The 22,121-nt window shown below is 38.8% G+C and overlaps 2 protein-coding genes across 2 annotated transcripts; one reads left to right on the top strand and one right to left on the bottom strand.

Annotated features, from left to right (window-relative positions):
• Nucleotides 1-886: 886 nt before the first annotated feature.
• Nucleotides 887-7,460, bottom strand: scamp4 (secretory carrier membrane protein 4). Its single transcript, XM_029430424.1, has 7 exons — nucleotides 7,369-7,460; nucleotides 6,538-6,564; nucleotides 6,231-6,359; nucleotides 5,909-6,065; nucleotides 4,119-4,220; nucleotides 2,751-2,868; nucleotides 887-2,611 (listed from the first exon to the last, which is right to left on the bottom strand). Exons 2-7 carry the CDS (start codon nucleotides 6,542-6,544, stop codon nucleotides 2,423-2,425), a joined length of 702 nt encoding a protein of 233 aa, XP_029286284.1. The 5' UTR covers nucleotides 6,545-6,564; nucleotides 7,369-7,460; the 3' UTR covers nucleotides 887-2,422.
• Nucleotides 7,461-8,617: 1,157 nt separating this feature from the next.
• On the top strand, nucleotides 8,618-20,397 carry chaf1a (chromatin assembly factor 1, subunit A (p150)). The gene is made up of 16 exons (XM_029429046.1): nucleotides 8,618-8,931; nucleotides 10,280-10,327; nucleotides 10,852-11,501; nucleotides 12,136-12,198; nucleotides 12,357-12,601; nucleotides 12,728-12,809; nucleotides 12,921-12,989; nucleotides 13,322-13,540; nucleotides 14,487-14,651; nucleotides 14,887-14,967; nucleotides 15,330-15,428; nucleotides 15,554-15,803; nucleotides 16,704-16,863; nucleotides 17,781-18,102; nucleotides 18,286-18,370; nucleotides 19,503-20,397. The coding sequence occupies exons 1-16, from the start codon at nucleotides 8,868-8,870 to the stop codon at nucleotides 19,613-19,615; spliced, it is 2,715 nt and encodes a 904-aa protein (XP_029284906.1). The 5' UTR covers nucleotides 8,618-8,867; the 3' UTR covers nucleotides 19,616-20,397.
• Nucleotides 20,398-22,121: the final 1,724 nt, after the last annotated feature.

Here is a 22,121-nt window from a genome sequence, read left to right as displayed (position 1 = left end):
GGTGATGAAAGCCCAGGGCAACCGGTATGTTGAAGCCTGTATTTCATTTTAAAGGGACAGTTCACCCCCAAAATAAAATGTGAGTTGGAGTATTGGCCGTAGTGTGATGTCTGACATCTCTCATATATAATGCAACTAGATGGCACTCAGCATGTGGTGCTCGTGACAGCGCGAGACATAAATATTGACGGCGTCCTCGGCTGAGTTGTAACATTAGCTAACTCAGGTGAGCTAGCAGTATACGAGCATGAGCCTCATCCATGAGTAGATGCACCCTTCGCATGTGATTTTTTTTGGCAGGTGTAGTTTGGTAGGAAGAAAATAGTTCCACTGCTCACAACAAGGTCTGTGGATTATCTTGAGTAACCGGTTCATGATTTCTGGAAAGAGAAATTGCTGTTGAGATTTGAAATGTATTTTTGTTTGCAGCTTTGAGCACAACAAGCAGAGTGCCATCTAGTTCCATTATATTTGAGAGAACGCTGACAGACATCTGTCATGTGACATGTGCACGGCCGATACATCAAATACTCGGAAACTCAAACCAAAACTAGATCGATAGAACTACAAGTAAGAGGACAAATATGTATTTATAAGGAATTTGAAAAGCTGATGGATGATAGATGTGTTTAGTGCCACAGAGGACCATCTTTCTATTGATGAAACAAACAAATCACCACTTTTTCAAACAACGGCAATGATACTATATAAAGAGATGTGAAAAGTAAATCTAACCTTTAACACTTCACCAGTGGATGTAAACATTCTGGGGAATAGAATAGACTACAGCTGTGAGTCATACAAAGTCAAACACAGATCTGTTATTTCTCAGATTTTCACCACAAATCCAACCATAAAACATTCAGCTAAAACAGATAAGACACGATGGGAATAAGAATATTTATTGAAATGTTGCAATATTTAAAGTTTACTTTAACATACCCATTTCATTTAATCACTTATCAAAGAACAGAGAAAAATCTAAAATGATAATCTTGGCAGTTGGCCATGAAGGACACTTTTGAAACAAGAAAATGTCAATAAATCAAACTACGCGGCAGGCACCTTTTACTTCCTGGCGGTACTTATTCTTATTGGCTTTTTGGATCATCAAGCCCAAATTAAAAAGCAGTTGAACTCATATTTTATCTGCATAAAAAGCCACACTCATTGGGGTTAATCAGATTTCTTACATACGTTTGTTGAAATGACAGTAAATTAGTTAGCAGACGGATATTTAAACACACTGTGAATACATTGACATGCAAGATTTCACTTCACCGCTGATCCATTTGCAGTTATTTTTTCAGTCAGTTGAGTTGTTTGTATTGGTTACATGAGGTCAGTTCATTTGAAATAAGAAACGCCTGTTCAGTCCCACTCCCATGATAGTCTACATGCAAGTACACTGCAGTCACCAAACACAAAAATTCAGTCTATCTGGAGGACAGCGAGAGTGGCTGGAACATTGACAACAGCAGATAAGGTTCTTTCACGGCAGGGCGCTGACCACTAAAAGCAAACAGTGTAGCCTTGGAAATATAGAAACTGAATACATCTACTTTGGGTGTGACTTTTTTCAGTATCAAAATAATGGAAATAGGCAAGTGTTTTGGCACACGAGTGCTCGGTGAGAAATCACAGCGGAGGGTTACGCACCAACAACTTTTGAAATGTTTCCACACACACACACACACACACACACACACACGTTGCTTCACTGAAGCAAAAGTCCAGTTCAATGAAGGAAAAAAAAAAGCAGCGTTTGTTAAGGCGAAAGTCAAGCAGGATAGTTTTCACATACAAGATCTGCACGGAATAATAAGGCGCATGTCAAGAAATCACAGCCACAGCAGGCAAAGCGTTGAGATTTCAAGCGTATCAAAAATAAACTGAAGTCCTGACACTACACGTATTACAAAGAAAAGAATTCCACCGGATAAAAAACGTGCAGCTTGCAGACGTTCTCTTGTTGCAAAATAAGAAAAAAACCCTGTTGTTTGGCACACTACGATTTCTAGCATGCAGATTTGGCAATACATAAAACAATGCTATCATAAAGGTCCATAAGGCACACAACCTTCACATACTGCTATTTTTGAAACAGTGCACACTCTTTTTGAGTTTCCAATTGCATATTTGCAAGACTTTTGAGCATGAATTTGTAGTTCTCTCTCATTCATTTAATAATAAAATATATGTAAACAAAGGTTGAAATGGAATGGCATATTTTGAAGATGACCCTCTACTACGAAGTGTAGTATTGAGCTTTGGTGGAAAAACTTTGATAAAACGTTTTTATAGCAATCCTATTCTCTCACTCAAAAAAATATTTCTATGCATTTTGTCATATAAGGGTGAGATGATATGGTGCTTAGAAACGACCAGCTATCTGTCTCCACCTAGAGGCGACTCTCTGCTATCACCAGTGACTGTTGTCGGGATAGCTCGGCACTGCGGCGGGGTACTGGGGCAAGCTCGGGCCTTGGGCATTCTGAGCAACAGCGTTAAAACCTGCTTCCCTCACTGGTGCGCTCTTCCACAGCCCGGTGCTCCACTCTTCCTGAGCGCGCTCCATACTACCGCCGCCGCCACGGTACATTCTGTGCACCTACCACAAGAAAAGATAGTAGAAAAAAAAAAAACGAGTTCATAATGTGCATTTGTGTCTGTTGTTAAGCGTCTGTGTAGGCTTATATACACACAAGGGACAACAAATAGATGCAAGTGTGTATTTTGTGCATTCTCACCTTAAAGAGTACCAGTGCCATTAAAGCAGTCACCACAGTGAAGAGCAGAGTTGTGATAAGCATCACTATAGCGGAGCCCACATTTGTGCCGAAAAACATCATTGTCGCAATCCAGCCGCTTTGATGTGTTGGTGAGGGTGAGATGGAGTAGTACGGGTTAGTTTATCACACAGTATGCAATTAGCAAAGTGAATTAAATACAAATATCCAAAGTTACTAATGAGCCATTAAGCCGTGAGAAAATAAGATGCAGTGGCAAACCGCACATCACGGACGATCAGTGTAAAATTGACTTTACATGACACATTGTATCATGAGTTAATAGTATTATTATCACAAGCTGATGGACACACATATTGCTCAGTTTTAGGAAAATTGTTTGTGTTAAAAATCGTTTTCCCCTCTTCTCAACATGGCATTCTGACACCATTTTATACTGTACTTTAAAAAGTATAAGCAATGCAGTCACATAAAGAGGCATACAATCTTGACTATGAAACATGTTTGTTCAAAATGAAGGTCAACCGGTTTGACTAAATGTAAATAATCTTAATTTTTAGAATAGTTTCAGTAACATCCCTTCAAAAATGTTTTTAAGTGACGGTTTGCTCAAAATCCACAGTATTTAAAAACCTCAGTGTTTAGTTCAACCAATGAGTTTGGAGAAACAGACAGGAGTACCAGCACAAAAGCAATGTAGTGCTGTGGACAGGTGCAGCAGCAAAACATAATCTATATATCAGTATAAGTGTACGCTATGTTTAGAATATTTCGTACCGCTTTACCTTGCCGTCAGACCCTTTCCGACGGGGAACTGAAGCTGTTATCTATGCTCTCTTCACAGCCACCAGACTCCTTATACATTTTACCTCACAGAACACTGGAGTTGCTGGTATACCGCGGTTATTGTGGGACTTTGGTTCTTTAAAAAGAGTTAGTTCGGATTCACCAAAGTCACAAACAAACTGACCTAATCCAGCCAGCTGTTTCTCCAAACTGGGGGCATGCTGACCGCTATTTACTGTAGCAATACATTGAATATGGATAAGTTCCTCATACAACCCCACTTCAAAAGACCTTTTAAGGTTATGGATAAAACCTTTCATCCCCTATTTACATATATTTAACATAAAGTGGCGAATGGTTCAGCAAGCCATCCTACCCAACGCCCTATCAGCAACTCAGAAACAGGCTTGAACTAGTAATTCATAGAAACTGTAAAAATGTGTGAAAATGTAAGTGTCTAATGGAAAACACATTTTCCAGCAGCCTTGATCATTTGACAAAAGCACTCATGACCCACTCGCTGGTAAAAAAATTGGCAAGCAAGATGCGCAAAGTCTTCAAAGCTGGGTTTGTTCAACTCACCATGTTCCCCAGCCAGAGAGGCCAATGGTCTGGATTAGAGACAAGACACACTGAAGGAAGAAGATGAAGAAGAAGGCCATGAAGTTGAATGAGCTATCAGCCCTATGAACAAAAGAGAATACAAAAGGGATTATACAGTAGAACACAAACACGCCAAGAGTTGCACTATTTTTGTTGCAATGCTGCTTCCTCCTACTAGGTGTCAACCACGTGGATACATTGTGGGTCTCACAATCATACTGTCCAAAGTTAGAAAGTAAAATGGAAAGTCAACCATTTATCATTATATTACATTATTTCCAATACTTTTCCAGCATTACACAACAATAATAATTCATATTGATATAATTGAAACATAAAATGAATGAACACAGCCTGGACCCTTTGCCTGTTATGAGGTGATGAGCCTCCAAGCTCCTGTAGTGGCAACGCTTTCAATAGGCCTGATGTTGCTGAATGAAACACTGCCTAGACAAGCCTACTTTTAGTTTATAGGTGTGTGTGTGTGACACTTCCCGTGTGTGTCTCCTTAAATCGCAAATTTTACAACTAACATTACGGACAGGCAAGACAAAATATTTAAGAATTACGACCATTTAATTTCAGACTTTTCAAAGCTTTGAAAGCATCCAACAGAAGAAATCCCAGCCCCTCCCTTTAGGCCTCGCTCCAAAGCCAGTGAGCGTTAGGGGGAGGAGCACAGCGCATCGTTGTCATCGCAAACCGTATCCAACTAACGCATGTCTTATTCACATGTAAGAAAACACCTAACATCATCATAAGGAACGTAAACAACAAACATGGCTATCGTCAGTACTCACAGTTGTCCAGCATGCATGTTAGTATTGGGAATTTTTGTCAGCCAAGCCTTGTGGAAGACTCCAGTCACACGCAATAAGAGCACTGGCAGAGTGTGCACGGGTATGTGGGTAGGTTAGGTAGACAGGCAGGTAGTCCGATGGGCTTATTACACGCCTGGGACAGGCACAGATATCGGATTATTTTCTCAGAGTATTTGATTTATTGATTGTTGTCGGGATGTAAAGAGAATTTCAACAAATATAACAATGAATGCATCTGATACATTGCCTACCCTAGCTTTAATAGCTTGTAAAGGCCTTTTTGACAAAAATAAATTCAATTAATTTTTCCTGCAGATACCCTGACGATGTTGCATCATTGAAGAAGTATCTGACAGAAATCCATACTCCTTAAGTTACCGATCATAAATCATTCATTTGAATTAAACGCAACCAAAACTCTGCTGTTGACCGCATCATTATAATTGGTGAAATAATATTATTGTCAAAAAGGCATTTAATGCACTAAATTGAGCTTTCATAACAGTCGTCTCTGAAGTTTCACCGTCGACTTACTTCTACTCTGCGGTCTTCTCGTCAGTTACATCTTCCACCTACTCTTTTCTCCCCTCTCACGTACCATCTTCCTACATCGTCTTATTACTCTGTGTAAGCTATTTTAGGGGTTGCTCATCGAGCTCCCTTCTTCTAAAATAAACTCCTTATGCATAGTTGGAAGGCAGGCTCTATTGTGATTTTAAAATACATATTTTTTTCCCTCAATTCAGTTATTGTTGCTATATGAACTTATTATATTTAGGATGTTATATTAACATTTCTATTTATGGGTTTGGGATTCTGTCTGTATTTGTATTTAATTGTTATGTGTGATGTCTCATACTTGTGTGTGGGTGATGTGAACTTTAAATAAACTTAAGTAGAAGTTCAGAAATGATTCAGTTTCATGACATTTACAAGATGGCGACCAACCTGAAGGCTTTGTAGAGTGGTCTGTACCAGCAGGTGTAACTGCACGGACTGAAGAGGATGAGCCAGAGTAGAGCAAAGCCGAACTCCGTGGCGCGTCCACCCCCAGCCCACCAAGCAATACATGAGATCACATTAAAGCATAGTGTGCCTGAATACACTGCGGGGGAGAGAGGACAGTGGAGACGTGGACAGAAGAGACAAAAGGAGAGGAAGGGTAGTGATAGTTTGTATTAACATAACAGTACAGGGAGGAAATTCATGTTTTTATTCCAAAGAAATGACAAACACAAATGTAAAATGTACTGTTTGTGAAAACACTCACTCATCCAAAGTGTGTAGACTCTGCGCACCAACTGCTGGTGTGGTGCAGGAATTTCCTCTTCAATGTTGTGGTAAAAGCAAGGCTTTATTCTCAAGAACTGAGGCAGGGGAGGAAAGTTATTGACACGCTCTGAAACAGAAAGCAAAGAGTCATTATAGTATTACTATCTTACTTTTTATATTTTAGTATGTCACAACATACAACATGATTACAGGGCATAGGAGACAAGAATGGAGTGAAGTGGAGTGTGGAAAGTGACATTACTGCAGATAGATAGATTAAAAAAAAAAGGTTGTAAGTGACAAACCTGCCATCTTGAAATCCCAATTTCTTCCTGTATAATAAGAACATACAGAAATTGAATTAGGGAGTTAATACCCATACTTTCATATATTTATATATACAGTATATACACACACACACACAGTATATACAATACTCATTATTGCTCGTTTTTATTTGCCTGATTTGGCTAAAGAACCTTAACACTGAAACGATTAGTCAATCAATAATAATTGGTAACTATTTTGATAATCGATTAATAATTTTCAAAGCAAAAACAATTCCATATTTCAGACTCTCAAATAATAGGATATAGGATAACTAAGATGTTTGAACTTTTGGTCGAACAAAACTTGACATTTGAAGACACCACGTTTGGCTCTGTAAAGTTGTGATGGCTATTTTTGGCATACGTTTGATAGACTAAACGGTTATCAATATTATAATAATAATAAAAAACATTGGCAGATTAACCATAGTTGCAGCTTTACTATTTCTAACCATCAACCAGTTTAAGTAAATTATATAAACCGGTGGCTCTCCTGAGGCAGCACATTTGGCCAACACAACTTTGTTCAAACTGTTAACTAATCCTTATACGAAAATGTTAAATTCTTCGGCTTTCTTTCTAACTATAACATTACCTGAGTGAAGTTATCATGCGTTTAATGTATGTGTGATATGATACAGTAGAAAGCTAAAGCGCGTTGTTATGCAGCTCAAAGGTTAGCTATCTTTGTATCTAACGTTAACGTTGATGCTTCATTTCACTAACTGGCTGGCAGTTGACACGGAGTGAAATGTTGTTACAGCTAACGAGTCACCGTAAGACGTAATATAGATATGTCAACGTTACCGGGATAGCGTTTATCTCCTCACGTTTCCGTCGACAACTGCAGGGGTCCGGGAATCTTTCAGGATGCGCTTTGACGACCCTATCCATCGAACACACTGCGGCTGCGCCACATCCGTAGTATTTGTAGTTCTTAACTGTATGTAATCAACGCGCTTGGGGGCTGGAAGAACTAACATTCCCAGGATTCATGTGAGCGGTAAAAGGGAAACGCGTGACTTCAACATGACACCCGTTCACGGATCCCACCCACCCAAACGGGATTAACTCTGAATTCAATGTATGCCTAGATCATTTTTTGTTTGGTTTCAATAATTGTAATGGCAATACAATAAAATTATATTATATTATTAACCTAAACATTATTTATTTTAGCTAAATCTATTATCCAAAAATCCAATTTAATATTATATTTGAAAACGAAAACAAACAATACATGAAAACTCAAGACAATATACATGTATATATAATATAATATATAATATATAATATATATATATATATATATATATATATATATATATATATATTATATTATATTATATTATATTATATTATATTATATTATATTATATTATATATTATATATTATATATTATATATATATTTATATTATATTATATAGCAAACTACTTTGGCAAATATTTGTATTCAGTTAATGAGGCCATTGTCATCTTGGAGCAGATACGTGGAACACTTTGCCATTATTATTGATCAACATTTGACAACTTTATTACTGATACCAACACAACTGTGGGTGATGGAAGTGAGTGACAAACAAAGTTTTAGAATGTATAAAAGCAGTCTTAGAATAAATAATAAATAATAAATAATAAGATACAAATGTATTGGGTATATCAATCAAGACAACATGGCAACCCTGACTTCTGAAAGTCAAACTCCTCAGCCAATCACAAGGCCTAAAACATCACACAGAAGGCGTGCCCTGTGGGATCAGTGACGTTTGACATCTTTCGGTTTGTAGTACAGGGTGTCCCGAATAGTGTGGGGATAGTATGTATATTAAAGAAAACATAACCAGATGTAGACCACAGAATAAAGTTAGCTCACATAATTCGCCTTTCTGATGAACACTTTACCACAGTTGAAACTCTAGTGTTTTTTCAAATGTCCCAATGCGCTTTACGACAAGAAACACCGACTAAAACGTGCAACGCAGCTGTACAAAACAAACGCCTCAACCTCCGATCAGTAACTTGGTTCTGACCAATCAGCGACGGTGATTGATGCAATGACACACTCCCGCCAATTCTGACTTGGGAGCGCGAGGCAGGCAGTGGGGTAAACTGAGGGACTATGTGGGAGATGCGGAAAGAGAATACGTTATGTTTTATGTGAAATAAATTAGAGATACAGGTTGTTTAGATAGCAGCATACTGTTTGGTTTGCTGTCAGGTGCATTCTCGGTTGATCACTCAACCTGTACCGTTATTGTTCCGGAGAATATCGCAAACGAGAGGAACCCCGGTTTAGTGGTTGGGATGTTGGCGGCGGAAAAGCCATCAATGGACGGACGTTTGGCAGCATCGACTCCCCGCAGAAGAGGTAAAACGTTAATACCCTTTCTAGCAAGCGTATAGACTGTTCTATCAACTTGCCAAAATGTTTACACTTATAATACGGACACAGTGCAGTTATACAGTTAAAGAATCCACAAAAGAATGGCAACATACAAATATGTCTGTTGCTCAACGTTAAGTCTTTGAGGTTTTTCCTGTCGACACCGGTTAACTAACGTTAGCGTCATTGTTACAAGGGATACGTTAGCTCGTATGAAAATATGTGCCAATTTTCCAAACATTAAAGCTAGCTACATATAGCTAACTTGTTGCCCGGCATTGCTAATGTTATCATATTACATTAAACGCTCATTCGTCAACTTTAACGTCAAATAAGACACAATAACGTTATGTTTGAGTAAGTTGGGCCTCAAACTGCCAGTGTTTCCATTCACCTTACTATTCGAAAGACTTAAGCGTGTTAACCTAGTGGCACACTCGGCTACACGGCTTGCTCTGTTACTGTTGCTTTGCTTAGTTATAGCACTGCCCGAGGTACCTAGCAGTCGCTAGTTTTATTAGTTTAGCAGACAAGCTAGGTACATTAGCATCCGTGAATTGGTTAACCTCGCATTAAAGCTGTTTTCAAAGTTGACATCGCAGAGCTGCTCCATTGTCTTTGCTATTTCAGACAACCGATGTGCTTGTGACTATACTAAATGATATGCTACAATTCTCCCCAAGTGCGAAGTTTTTGGTATTGTGGCCAGGCAAGCATCAATTGCCTGTCAGCCCTATAAAAAGTGCTTGCTCTGCGGACTCGACTGGGCCTTCAGCACAGACTAATAATACACCGGTTGGCGGGAGAGCAAACCAAACACAACCATTAAATGCATTGCAACACGGTAACGTTTGCACACTGAATTTGCAATCTAATGTGCCATTAAATGCAACACGTATAACAAATTAAATAAAAATGCATTTTAAGACTACGTTTGCTACTCGATAGACTATCACATCAATACAGGGTGATTGGCATATGAAGACTTGCAGTACATTACACGCACTAGCATTTGGTTATTACAATAGTAAACTAATTATATGTTGCTGTAAGCTTTAACAGTATTCACTATAAACAAGTGGTTAAGTCGAGCCTAGGTTGTTGTTATTTTAAAGATAGTAATTCAAACTAGTTTTATACTGAAAGCTTTATTTGCAGTGGTTGTCAGCATTGCATTTTCACCTGCTACAAAAATCTTATCAATTCCACATTTGTCAAAACGTGTCTTTGATGGATATTTTCTGTGACTAGTATAATAGCAATGTAATTATTCCAAAGTGAAGTTTTGGTGCAAAGTATTATTTTCTGATGTGCCTTTTTGTTTTTCTTTCAGGAATGGATGGTAAATCAAGTAAAAATGCCAACAAGAAACTTATCCAAGGTAAATACAACTCAATTTTCACAAAATATTTAAATATAATTTATGAGAATAAGACATTAGATACCATAGATCAGACATGTCAAACTCAATGACCTATATCCGTCTCACGATAATATGAATATTATCCAATATGTCCATGCTGTTCAATAAATGTTGACTCTGTTTGGCCCTCCCCGTAGTCCCAGTTAATTTTTTTTGGCCCTCTGATTGAGTTTGACACCCCTGCTATAGATGATAATCTATCATGGAGGACTGATGACTTTAATACTATCAATTTCTTACCAGACATTAACATTGCCTTAATGATTTTCTGTTGATTTTTCCCCAGTTTTGCATATATTTAGCCTCAGTTAACACATTCATCAACTTAAGCATAATTTTATGTAACTTGTTTAATTTCCGTTGGTCTCACACTGCATTTTGATAAACAATTGTGCAATAGCCCAATCATCTGTTCAACATTATGCAGAAAGATACTACACAACAGCCATTATAATGACCGTTCTTTTTAATTCTGCCTGCAGCTCGTCTCCCATTTAAGCGCATGAACCCTGAACCTAAAGAAAACCAACCGCCTAAACGACCCTGTGCACATGCCTGCCCCAAACCAGGAGACTCGGACAGGGAGAATGAGAATGAGTCCGTGGCACTCCCTATACACAGTGGACCACCCTTGGTTAATGGTCGTGGGCCCCTTGATGGCTTCCTGAGCCGTAGGCGCCCTGCCTCCTCAGATGAGAACATGGTTATAGATCTGACAGCGGACAGCGCTTCGTCTCCTGTAAAGCGCCTTGTGTCACCTGCTACCACCTCTCCCCGCCTCCCTGCAAAAGACAAGCTTCTGGGCAAAGATAAAACTGCGTCTTCGGAGAAATCCAGCACTCTTAAAACACACACTTTAGACAGCTCAGTAGTCAACACAGATGAGGAAGAGGTGGAAGAAGAGGAAGAGGTAGAGGAAGAAGAAGAAGAAGAAGAGGTAGAGGAAGAAGATGGCAATCAGACATCTATATCTCAGCTTGACACAACACAGGATTCTGAAAGTGAGCCAGAGGAGCAGGATGAGTCAGGAAACAGGTCCATGCTGTCAACTTCATCAGTCAGCCCCACATCTGAAAGCTCACCAGAGAAGTCCAAAAATGATGGCCCTACACCCATTAGTACACCTACAACAGTATGTACACCTCCTATTGCCTGTTTTTTATCCCTCTCTGGGATTTGTAGTATTAACTGATGCAATATCACATAATATACATTTATTAATATTCTTAAGAGTTCGTTTTATAATCTATCTGCATACAAACAAATTGTGTATCACAAAGTACATTATTGTAACACAAGTGTGATGAAATTAGTGTTTTCAAACAATAAGCTGTTAGTAGTTTAGTGATTAGACATTTTAATAAGAATTTGCTTTCTACCATTAATACAATTTGTAACTTGTTAATAATTTCTTAATATTCGCTCATGAAAACGAATAACAATTGATTGATCAGTCATTATTAGTGTACATATTGTTTTCACTGCTCTTATCACATACAAATACATTTTATTTATAATGTGACAGACTTTTGAAGTCTGTACAGGCTTTCAGATATATTATAGATATTAACACACGAAAGTATTTGTGAAACACTCACAGTATGAAGGTTTCAATAATAGTTAAAATAATAAACAATAGTTCAATAATTGTCAGCTATAAAGCATGCAAATAAATCATTGACTAGGCTAGATGTCATTGTGTAAAACCCATTTGACAATGATTATGTTTTTTGTGTGTGTTTTTTTTTTTTTGCCTATACTCATAGGAGCCAAAGACCACCCCCAAGATACCATCAGATCAGAAAAAGATCAAAAGACGCTCATTGAAGGTGGGACTTTTGATGTATACACTGCAAGTGGGGTTTGAATTCCATATCAAATCTGTTTATAGCTCTGTCTATTTAATAGTATTTCTAACAACACAACCTGATTTATTCAAACTGTTTAAGTAGAAGAGGAAAAACTGACTCAACATTTGCATTTGTAGAATGTACAAGAAGAAGAGGAGAGGCATCGGCTGCGGCAGGAGAAAGAACTCCAAAAGGAAGAGGCTAAAGCTGCAAAAGAGAAAAAGAAAGAAGAGGCTCGCAGGCTAAAGGATGAGAGAGAAAGGGAAAAACGAGAGAAAAAAGAAAAAGAGGAGCGAGAGAAACGAGAGAAAAAAGAGAAGGAGGATAAAGAAAAGGCAGACAAGTTAAAAGCAAAAGAGGAGCTTCGGAAATCAAAGCAAGAGTGAGTCCCTGTTACTCACTCGGGTGTTAACCATGTGGCATATTTTCAGTTCCATAAGTCGGTGTTTGTTATAAATGCCATAACACATTTTTGTTTGCTAAATAATTTACTTTGAAATTGCTTTAGGGCAAAGCTTGAAGAAAAACGGAAGAAAGAAGAGGAGAAGCAAATGAAGGAGGATGAGAAACGGTTGAAAGAAGAGAAGGATGTAAGTTCATTTGGAAATGTTTGTTAAATGCGTAAGTAGAAGCTGCAAAATGTTGTGTTCCAGATTTGCGTTTTACTGAATCGTTTTTTTTAAACCAATGTATGTTTACAGCGCCTGAAAGCGGAGAAAGCTGGGATTACACGTTTTCTGCAGAAACCCAAGATCCAACAGGCTCCAAAGGTTAGTAGATATTACAGAATATATATGTTTTGTTTTTTTAATATATATTTATTTATATATATATATATTTTGTTTTATTCACTTCGTCTATTGCTCGATAAACTGTTTGTTCATAACTACTGTTTTTTATTTGACTGTATTGTAGTAGCATGAAGATACAAAGCTAGCGATGATCTTAATCAACATTAACTTGATTACAGGGTCACAGGGTTTTATTGCTTGATTTGAGATGCATAATATTCTCTGATCCGTGTAAACCCACTTTTAACTAAGATAGTCTGTCAACTGAATGAATAAATACAAATAATATAACTGCAACTTTGCTCTTTTAGACACTTGCAGCTGCATGTGGGAAGTTTGCTCCATTTGAGATAAAAGAACACATGGCTCTGGCACCACTATGTCGGGTTCAGTGTGAGGACTCTGTTCTGGAGGAACTGGACCAGTGTTTGTTGAACCCTGCTAATAACTTGAATGGACTTAAAGACTGGATTGGGCATGCACCCCGCAGCTCAGGACCCACCAATCCTAGACAGACTGGATATTCTCTGGTAAGACTGGGAATAGTTTTCCCCATGGTTAAGAAACTTCTATATTTATTGCCAAAAATGACAATTGTCCTTTTTATTTTTTTGTTTTGTGTGCACTCTACTGATAAAAATCGATACATGGTAGTAGTATAATGACTAGGAAAATACCAGTATGAGCTGAATAAAAATAGCTGGTCCACCGTAACGGTCAGCCCACCTTAAGTGAGCCTGAGCCGCTGTCGCTATCTTCAGGGCTAACCCTCTTCCCTTTTAATCAGCTGGCTAGACATGATGGAACTTGGCTTGGGTCTTTTAGGAGTTGTAGCATTAATTCGCCGACAAATAAACTGTACACACACTGCATTGCTAAGTTCACAGATTTAACGATACTGTTGAGAGACACACGCACGCTCTCTTTTTCTCTCTCAACCGCACTTGCTAGCATTGCACACACTACTGACGCACCAAGTTTTTCCAATTAATGAGCTAGCTACTTGTATAAAAAAAAGAAACATCTTACAAACACATTTTAAGTGCACCTGGTAGAGCAGCCAGCCCATGTACCATGGCTAAGTCCTTATCTCAGCGGCCAAGTTTCGAATCATCTGTTTGTCCGATCTCTATGATAAAATAGATAAAAATAATAATCTGTTTATCGGACATCTAGGCCCGTCAAAGAGTCAATTTAGAACCGCCGGGCTTGCAATACACTGGCAGAAACCCTGAGCTTGTTAATCCTTTTAATAGAATGTTTTTTGACCATGCAAGACTCGATATGAAGAAGCTCAACAACAACAACTGCGCTTTCCAAACCAATTATGAATTGTTTGTAAATGTTAACGGCTGTTGGATTATTCTGTTACATTAACCCTTTTGTGCAGCATTGTTCATGTATTACCTTCCTGTAGCTTTATAGTAAAATATTCTTTCTATCTTCTTCCCCCATGTCTACTGTTTTCACAGTGAGTGTTTAACTGTAGAAGTGCCTAAACCAGATGGTGTGCCGGATCGTAAACGTTATGGATCCATGAAGCTGCTGCAGTTCCATGCAAACCACCGTCCAGCATACTGGGGCACCTGGAGTAAGAAAAGTTCACACATCTCACCTCGCTGCCCCCTCAGACGAGACAAGGTGAAATGATTTGGCAAAGGCATCAATCTGTTTGCTTACTTTTCTCATGGTTGATCAAATGGATTATATTAGCATGTAAAAAAATGTAACGCAGATGTCTATCAACTGAGAACCCAGATTACATAGCTATGCTTTTCAATCACTTTTAAGATTTATTTATTCAATATTTTGACTTAATTTAGAATATTTGTATTTGAGTAGCTGTGACACGAATCGCTTTGTTCCGTCACCACAGGATGTGTTGGACTATGAAGTGGACAGTGATGACGAATGGGAGGAAGAGGAACCCGGCGAATCCCTGTCACATAGTGAAGGGGTGAGTTTCATTGGAGGGTGAAAACCTATGCCCATTCCTTTATTTCTTTACTTAAATAGTACTTAATAGTATCTATATTATTGTCCAGTATTATAGTTTAAAACGCATGCAAAAGTACCTCTATGTACCCTGGCATCTAAAATTGTTATGTAGTTGCCAACCAAAGCACCAACTTGTAGGGTCTTAAAACTGAAAGAACGGTTGCAAACAATGACCATTTTATAGAATAACGGATATTACTAAATGCACCTGCATGTAACATTAATGTAACTTAAAAAATATAAAGGCAATTAAATTCTCATGGAGTTCATCCTGATATAATAGTTTTCTATATATGACTTTGAATTGTTGATCATTTTCAGGAAGATGAGGAGGAAGGAGGTGAAGATGATGACGATGACGACGGCTTCTTTGTTCCTCATGGCTACCTTTCAGACGATGAATGTGCTCTAGAAGCAGAGGTATGAAGGGAGCTGCAGTATGTGTTGTTTTTAAGTACTTTTTGATTTGACAGACTGGCGTTTGGATTTTTGTCAAGTTTCTGTTTTCTATTTGCGCCACTATTAACACACATGCAACCTCCTAGGAGGGTGGTGACATGGAGAAGCAGAAACTACGTCAGAAAGTGAAAGCAAGGGAGTGGGATGAGCTGATGTCTACCAAGAAGAAGATGAAGGTGCTGGACCCAGTGGTGAGGGGCTGCGTCTGGGAGGGAGAAGGACCTGGTTTGCAATTCTTCCAGCATTATGCATTGTGTCTGGTCGAGCCTTTACCCAAGGTAGACAACAGCCCCGGCCCAGAGGAGATTTCACAGAAGCGCCAGAGGGAAGCACAATGTAAGTGTGTGAAGTGATTTACTTAGATTTTTCGGAGAACAGCTGTTCTTTATGTGATATCAGTGGTGTTGAGAGGCACACATTCTGCGTCTCTGACGCATTCAAATGTGAAGGGGCGCAATGAACTGCCCATCGATCTTCAGTTTAGGTGAGCCAGTTCCAGGGCTCTAGTATTGTGCATGCTCAGTCACTGACATGGCTTACTCGGACACTTAATGGAATGAAGCCATCGTTAATGTGATTATTTACACCTGTGCTTTTCCTGCTGTACAAATTGTTCAGTTTCTAATTAACAACAAAAACAAAAAGACATTCGGTACAACCCTTGTATTTTGAGTGTATTTGGGTATATTTAGGTTAGTGTCTTGAAAATGTTTAGCTCTTTGTCTTGATATGGGATATCGCAAATTGTGTGCACCTTATTGCATTTTCCTCAGAAATACTGTGCATTATATTATATTATATTATGTATATTGTATGCTAACATTTTGTGAGATACAGTATTTACCATCCTATTTTGGCAGTGGATTGATGGTGCTTCACTAGAGTATGATACAGCTGGTTCAACAATCACAACCCACCGCTGTAAATCACAATGACTTTGACTTTTATTACATAATGAAAGATTCTAATTATACCGGTCTAAATGGGCTGTCTTTTTTATGGGTAAACTGAGTTTATTTCCAGTTGTCAGTTAGTAATAGGCAATTGCAATTTGGTTAATAAAAAGTACACATTTCTAACTGATAAAAGCTTTCTATAGAGGCATCAAAATGTATTTCTATGGAAGTTATGATGCTGTGTATAGTTTGTCAGTTATAATGAGTTTGTAACAATCTTTTATTTTTTTCTGAGCTTATGTATTCTAAAAAAAATCTGTAATGCTCTTTTCTCCCACAGTACTCTGTCGGCTGCTGCCTCTGCTGCACGGCAATATGAACAGCAGCAAAGTGATCATCACTGAGTTTCAGGAGTTCTGTCGTCAGCAGTCCACTTCCTCCTGCTCATCACCTCCTGAACTGTCCAGCCCTCAGAGCCCAGCAGAAAACATCCCCACAAGGTGAAACAATAAAATGATTTAAGTAGTACAATTTTCTTAACCAATACTAAAACAAAACACATTTCTGATATCTTGATAATAGGGGTGTAACGGGGCACAGAAGTCATGGTTTGGTGCACTTTCATACAGCAGGGGGGGGAAAGACAAATGTTTTAATGTCAAAGACGGACACAACCCTCTTGCTGGGGACTGAGGTGGAATTTTGTCCTCTGGCAACTTTGGTACGCTATCTTTGTTATAAAGATAGATCATTTCAAATGGGTAAAAGCACAGGCAGAATGTCAATCACCAAGTTCATGAAGAGATGTTCTGATCGTGAGAAGGTCGAAAACCTGAACAAACATTTCCAAAAGGCAACGGGTCACAATATGCTATAATATGAAAAAATATCTCTTATGCTATGAAATAAAAAATACCAAAGTACATAGACTAATGACAATTCTGCATCAAGAGTGCGTTTCCATTTACATCCCCTATAATGGTGGCGCAACGCAGATACAACATCCTGGTCCTTTTCACAACTCTCTCTCTGTTGCTCTGGTAGCTGACAGGAAACCCACAGGTGTGTCTTCCACCTCCAGCATTTCATTTGCACTTGCCGTGGTGTGGCTGACTCGCACGCCAATCAACTTGTTGTGCTAACCTCATCACATGTTGCTAACGCTGACTGCTAAAAGTTTCCAGACTGAACTCGTATTTGTGCACTTTGGTTCCACATTACGTGCACCAAATGGCACAAATACACAAACCCTTAAAACCCTTCTTGATGATAATCATCATTTACTGACTCAAACTAATTTACCACCTAAAACATCTCATGAAAGCTTTTATTGTAAAACCTTTAAATTCAAGGGTGCTGATGTTTTTAGTTTTACGTCAGTTATATTGACTTTTTTTTCCGCTCCCTCTTTCATCAGAATACAGGTGAAGCGCCTCATAAAGAGCAATGCTGTTTATGAGAAGCGCTCGACCTACAGACGCTGCTGCTGGTACGTGCACACAGAGGTCCTGTCCCGTGTTGGGCAGGAGGCTCTTCCCGTGCCCTGCCACTGGACCTACCTCACCACAGGAGCTCGAGAAGAGTCCCGTGAAGAACCCCAGGTAGCCACAGGCTCTCAGGGAAACTCTCCCACTACCCCACAGACCTCCTCCACCACATCTTCATCCTCCAACAAAAGGAAGAGCACAGGCAGCATGTCAATTACAAAGTTCATGAAGAGATGTACTGACCCCGAGCAGGTAGAGAAACGCACTAAAACCAATTTCTTAATTACCATGCAGACCTTACCGCTGCATTTTGTTGTGTGTTTAGTTTATTCACCCTTTTTGGTATCTTTTTAAAGATCTAATTGAAATATGCTTTGCACATGCTGTTGTAGCCTATCTCTGTCTCAAATGTTCTTATATCCCTGTATTTGCCAGACGGAAGCAATAGAGGCAGAGGGTTTTCAAGCTGACACTGAGGAAGACGACGAGGAAGACTGTGTCCTCATCTCCACCCAGAATGGTGAGTTACATGGGATGAAAAAAAAGCTGGGATTGTAAACTTTAAATGTTTATTCTAAGATTCAATTTAAAATGTTGCACAATGATTGTAAGACTTATGCCCAAGGACGTATTGCTTAGAAGAGCTGGTCACATTCTCCTATTACAAATATATCAGTGTTGTCATCACTTAATTTGAATAGATACACTCATTCTTTCTGAGATTTTATGGAAAAACTTGTAAGATTTGTTGGTTTCGGTTTGTAAACACAACCAAAAGTTGGCCCCTCCTCCCCAGCTCAATAAGTGTTATGGTGCTCGCCAGCGGGTAAATGCCAACCTTGGAGCAATCTCTTTCTGATTGGTGTTTCACATCACTATATTTGTGTTTTTTGGCACTGTGTCTGCCATAGTAGCTTCTTCTTGGATGCATGCTTACGATCTGACACCTGGTTGCTACATTTGTATAGAGGTTGGTGCCCAGAAACATTCAAAACACAGCAAAAAGAAAATAACTTGCAGGCAGGGGGCAGGGTCTCTGCAGGTACATGCACTACCACATACTTCTAGTGGGTCATAACTGATGTGCAAACCTCCTAGAGCTCAAATGTGTTGTGCAGACTTATGTTGAAAGCAGGCAAATTAGTTGATCCAACTCCAGTCGGGAGGTGGTTTCAAAACGCAAATTAAACATTTGTTCTTCTTGCTTTTCTTTGTTTTATGTCTTATTTAACTAAATATCTTTAGGTTTTGGACTGACAGCTAATGTAAAAGCTTTAAGGTCTATAAAATATTTGAAAAATGTCTATCCCAAACTATAAATAACCAAAAAAACAGGCAGATTAATCGATAATAAAACTACAAACCTTTAGTGACCACATCTTACTTTGTTGTTGTGCTATTTGCAGCGTCAAAATCTGTCCACATAAATATAAACACACCTCGCAAAGTACTCAAAACTGCTTCTGTGGTTGTTCCCGCTACAGTAGCACATTTTGTGATGATGACACACAGACTCAGCAAGGTGAAAACAGAACCATTATTTAAATAATTGTTAGGTGCAGCCTTATTCTTGATTAGTATCCAGGTTTAAATTGATGTGTAAATGTTTTTCATTATCCAAATGAAACCTGATTTTAAACATTACTTTCTAGCCCCAAACAGAAAGACCTCCTCCAGTGATGGAGACAGTGTGATGGAAGTCACCCCCACTGACACAGCTGCTCTCCCCGTGGCCAGCGCTGCTCCGACACTTGCCACTGCCTGAGGACAGGATAGGCCGCCTCCACTAACCAAGCGACACCGTTTCCCTCATAAATTCTCCTTCCTGGTTCTGAACTCTACTGTGTCCAAGACAGAATCAAGTCTTCGAGATGAAGCAGCACACTTTGGTACAGGCAACTCGCTGCAGGTGGATTCTGCTCAGTATTATGAGTACCATCGCACCTTTTTCTTTTTTCTTTTTTAATGAGTCAGGAGTCATCTTGCCTGTAAAATTTAGTTGTGCATAAAATCAGGAGTGTGACTTGATTATGGAGGGCAGTTTTGTCCAATTTTCATTATGTCGGGCATGTTTGGCATTGGCCTCTAAAGACTCACAGCACTGCTTTAGCAACAGCAGATTGGGTTGGGCAGAGGGAGGAAGAGCAGAACAGAAATGTCCAATGTACAGGAGGAAGCATCCAAGAAATCAAAATCGGCATTCTTTACAGTTCTTGAAATGTTGAATTCATGAAGATTATTGGATATCTTCTAGTATAAATGTATGTGTGTGTGTGTGTGTGTGTGTGTGTGTATGTGTGTATATATATATATATAGTTTACCAGAAATAAGAGTTGGGAAATGAGAGGCTATAAGTCCATCTGTACATTTCCCTTCAATTTCAATGGGTGCATTTATTCTGCAATTTCTAACTCTGACAACTCACTGGAGTAGTTGCTAGATAGGTCCAGTTCCACAATGTTTTATAAATATGTATTTTTTTCAACAATACTTGAACTGCATAAGTTCATTAAACATGAATAAAAGTACTGCACTTTTATATTCCATTCATTCCTCGCCACTTCTTCTGGGTGCCTTTTGTAGCGTGACACTAACAGCATCCTGACAGTCGCTCATATTACTTCTCAGGATCATGTTTTGATTGAGACATGAATGTTGAACCTGTGTTTGAAAACAAAAGAAAGTTGCCTTGATGTCTTAAAATAAGTTTCAGATTGTTAAACCTTAAAAGAAAAAAGGTTTTGTTTACACAATACCACTATTCTTAAGGGGAACAAATTGTATTTCCTGTTTTTTTTTTTCACAGTCTAGGATATGTCAATGATGAGCAACAATTATTTTGATGCATTGCATAATACACACAATACAGCAGCAATAGCCTTAGAAGAGGAAACCAGGGGGGGGGGGGGGGAAGCACATGTGAAAAAATGGCTCAATCTGGTGGAAAATAGTAAACTACCATTTTGAAGCCAGGGCTCTTGCTTGAAAGCCTGATATGAAAGAATGAATGAGGTTTATGCTGCAATGACCTTAAGGGTCTGAGGGTCAATATTTGGCTCATTCTTATTATCTTGTTTATATCGGAGCTGAAGTTGAACTTCCAAAATTCGGGGAAATAATTCACCGGTGCTACAACTTATGCATTAACCTGCTAAAATGATTGAAAAGCCAAAAAGGTTTAAGTATATATTGGAGATCCTCTAGTGCAGAAATGTCAAACTCAAGGAAGTGGCCCCGCGATAATATGAATATTATCCAATGTCTATCCTGTTCAATAAATGTTGACCCTGTTAATTTTGGCTCTGAGATTGACGCCCCCGCTCTGGAGCTTTTCAACAGTGGATGTAATGAGACTAAAAACAGATCATCAGAATGATAACTATTCAACCCATGAAGTAAATGTTTTATAGAGGCAACTTTGTCAAGTTAAATAATATGGGTACTGCAATTTTGGTAAAATATATTTTTCTTAAACGGCTCGATTGCTAAACTATGAACAGTGTCGGCTTTAAGACTTATGGGATTGCTGGCAGCCAATTGCTTCGAAGTCTCTTCACAAGTCATAGTTCCTCTGCAGTCTGAGGCAGGGCCAACAAAACAAGCATTCACACAACACAAGGCTGCCACCACCAGGGATTCATGGTGGGAAAAGTGTGTCCTGTTGATGTGTAGAGTAACAAGGTTTAGCTTCATAACGATCTAATTTGTTCTCATCAGACTAGAACTTTCCACTTTGGATGAAGGCTGACAAATGTTATACCGTAAATTATGTTCATTTTCAGAGGAGTAATATTAAAACACATGTGCAACACAAATACAAAACATTTCTATTGAAAGGTTTTTAGGAACATCGGTATGGTTGTTGTATACGTCGTGTTATTGGATTGTAAAGTAGCTTCCCTTTAGGCGCAGATTGAAGTTAAACAGACTCGCCTCATAACTGTTTATTAAACAAACGCTATGATGCAATGCAAGCAATCTCTATTACAGGCAGGTTGAAAAACAACAGAATACAACTTAGACCATGTGGACAGATCACAACGTCTCACTAATTATTTAAATAAGGTTACAGTGCGGAACATTTACAACCTTCTATTGAACACAAGACAGCAGAGGAGTGCAGAAATGTTGCTTATGGCCTCACAAATGCTGGGATGCAGTCAAATATCACACCTGACATCAAATGATCACCCAGCAGTTGCACAGGTGTTCCATTTTTGGTGTGCAATTAATATCAGTATGGGTTTAAAGCGGTGACAATTATTTCTAC

Source organism: Cottoperca gobio, chromosome 4, assembly GCF_900634415.1.
Source record: "Cottoperca gobio chromosome 4, fCotGob3.1, whole genome shotgun sequence".
NCBI lineage: Eukaryota > Metazoa > Chordata > Actinopteri > Perciformes > Bovichtidae > Cottoperca > Cottoperca gobio.
The sequence above is the reverse complement of the archived record's forward strand: the minus strand, read 5'-3'. Positions and strand labels throughout refer to the sequence as shown.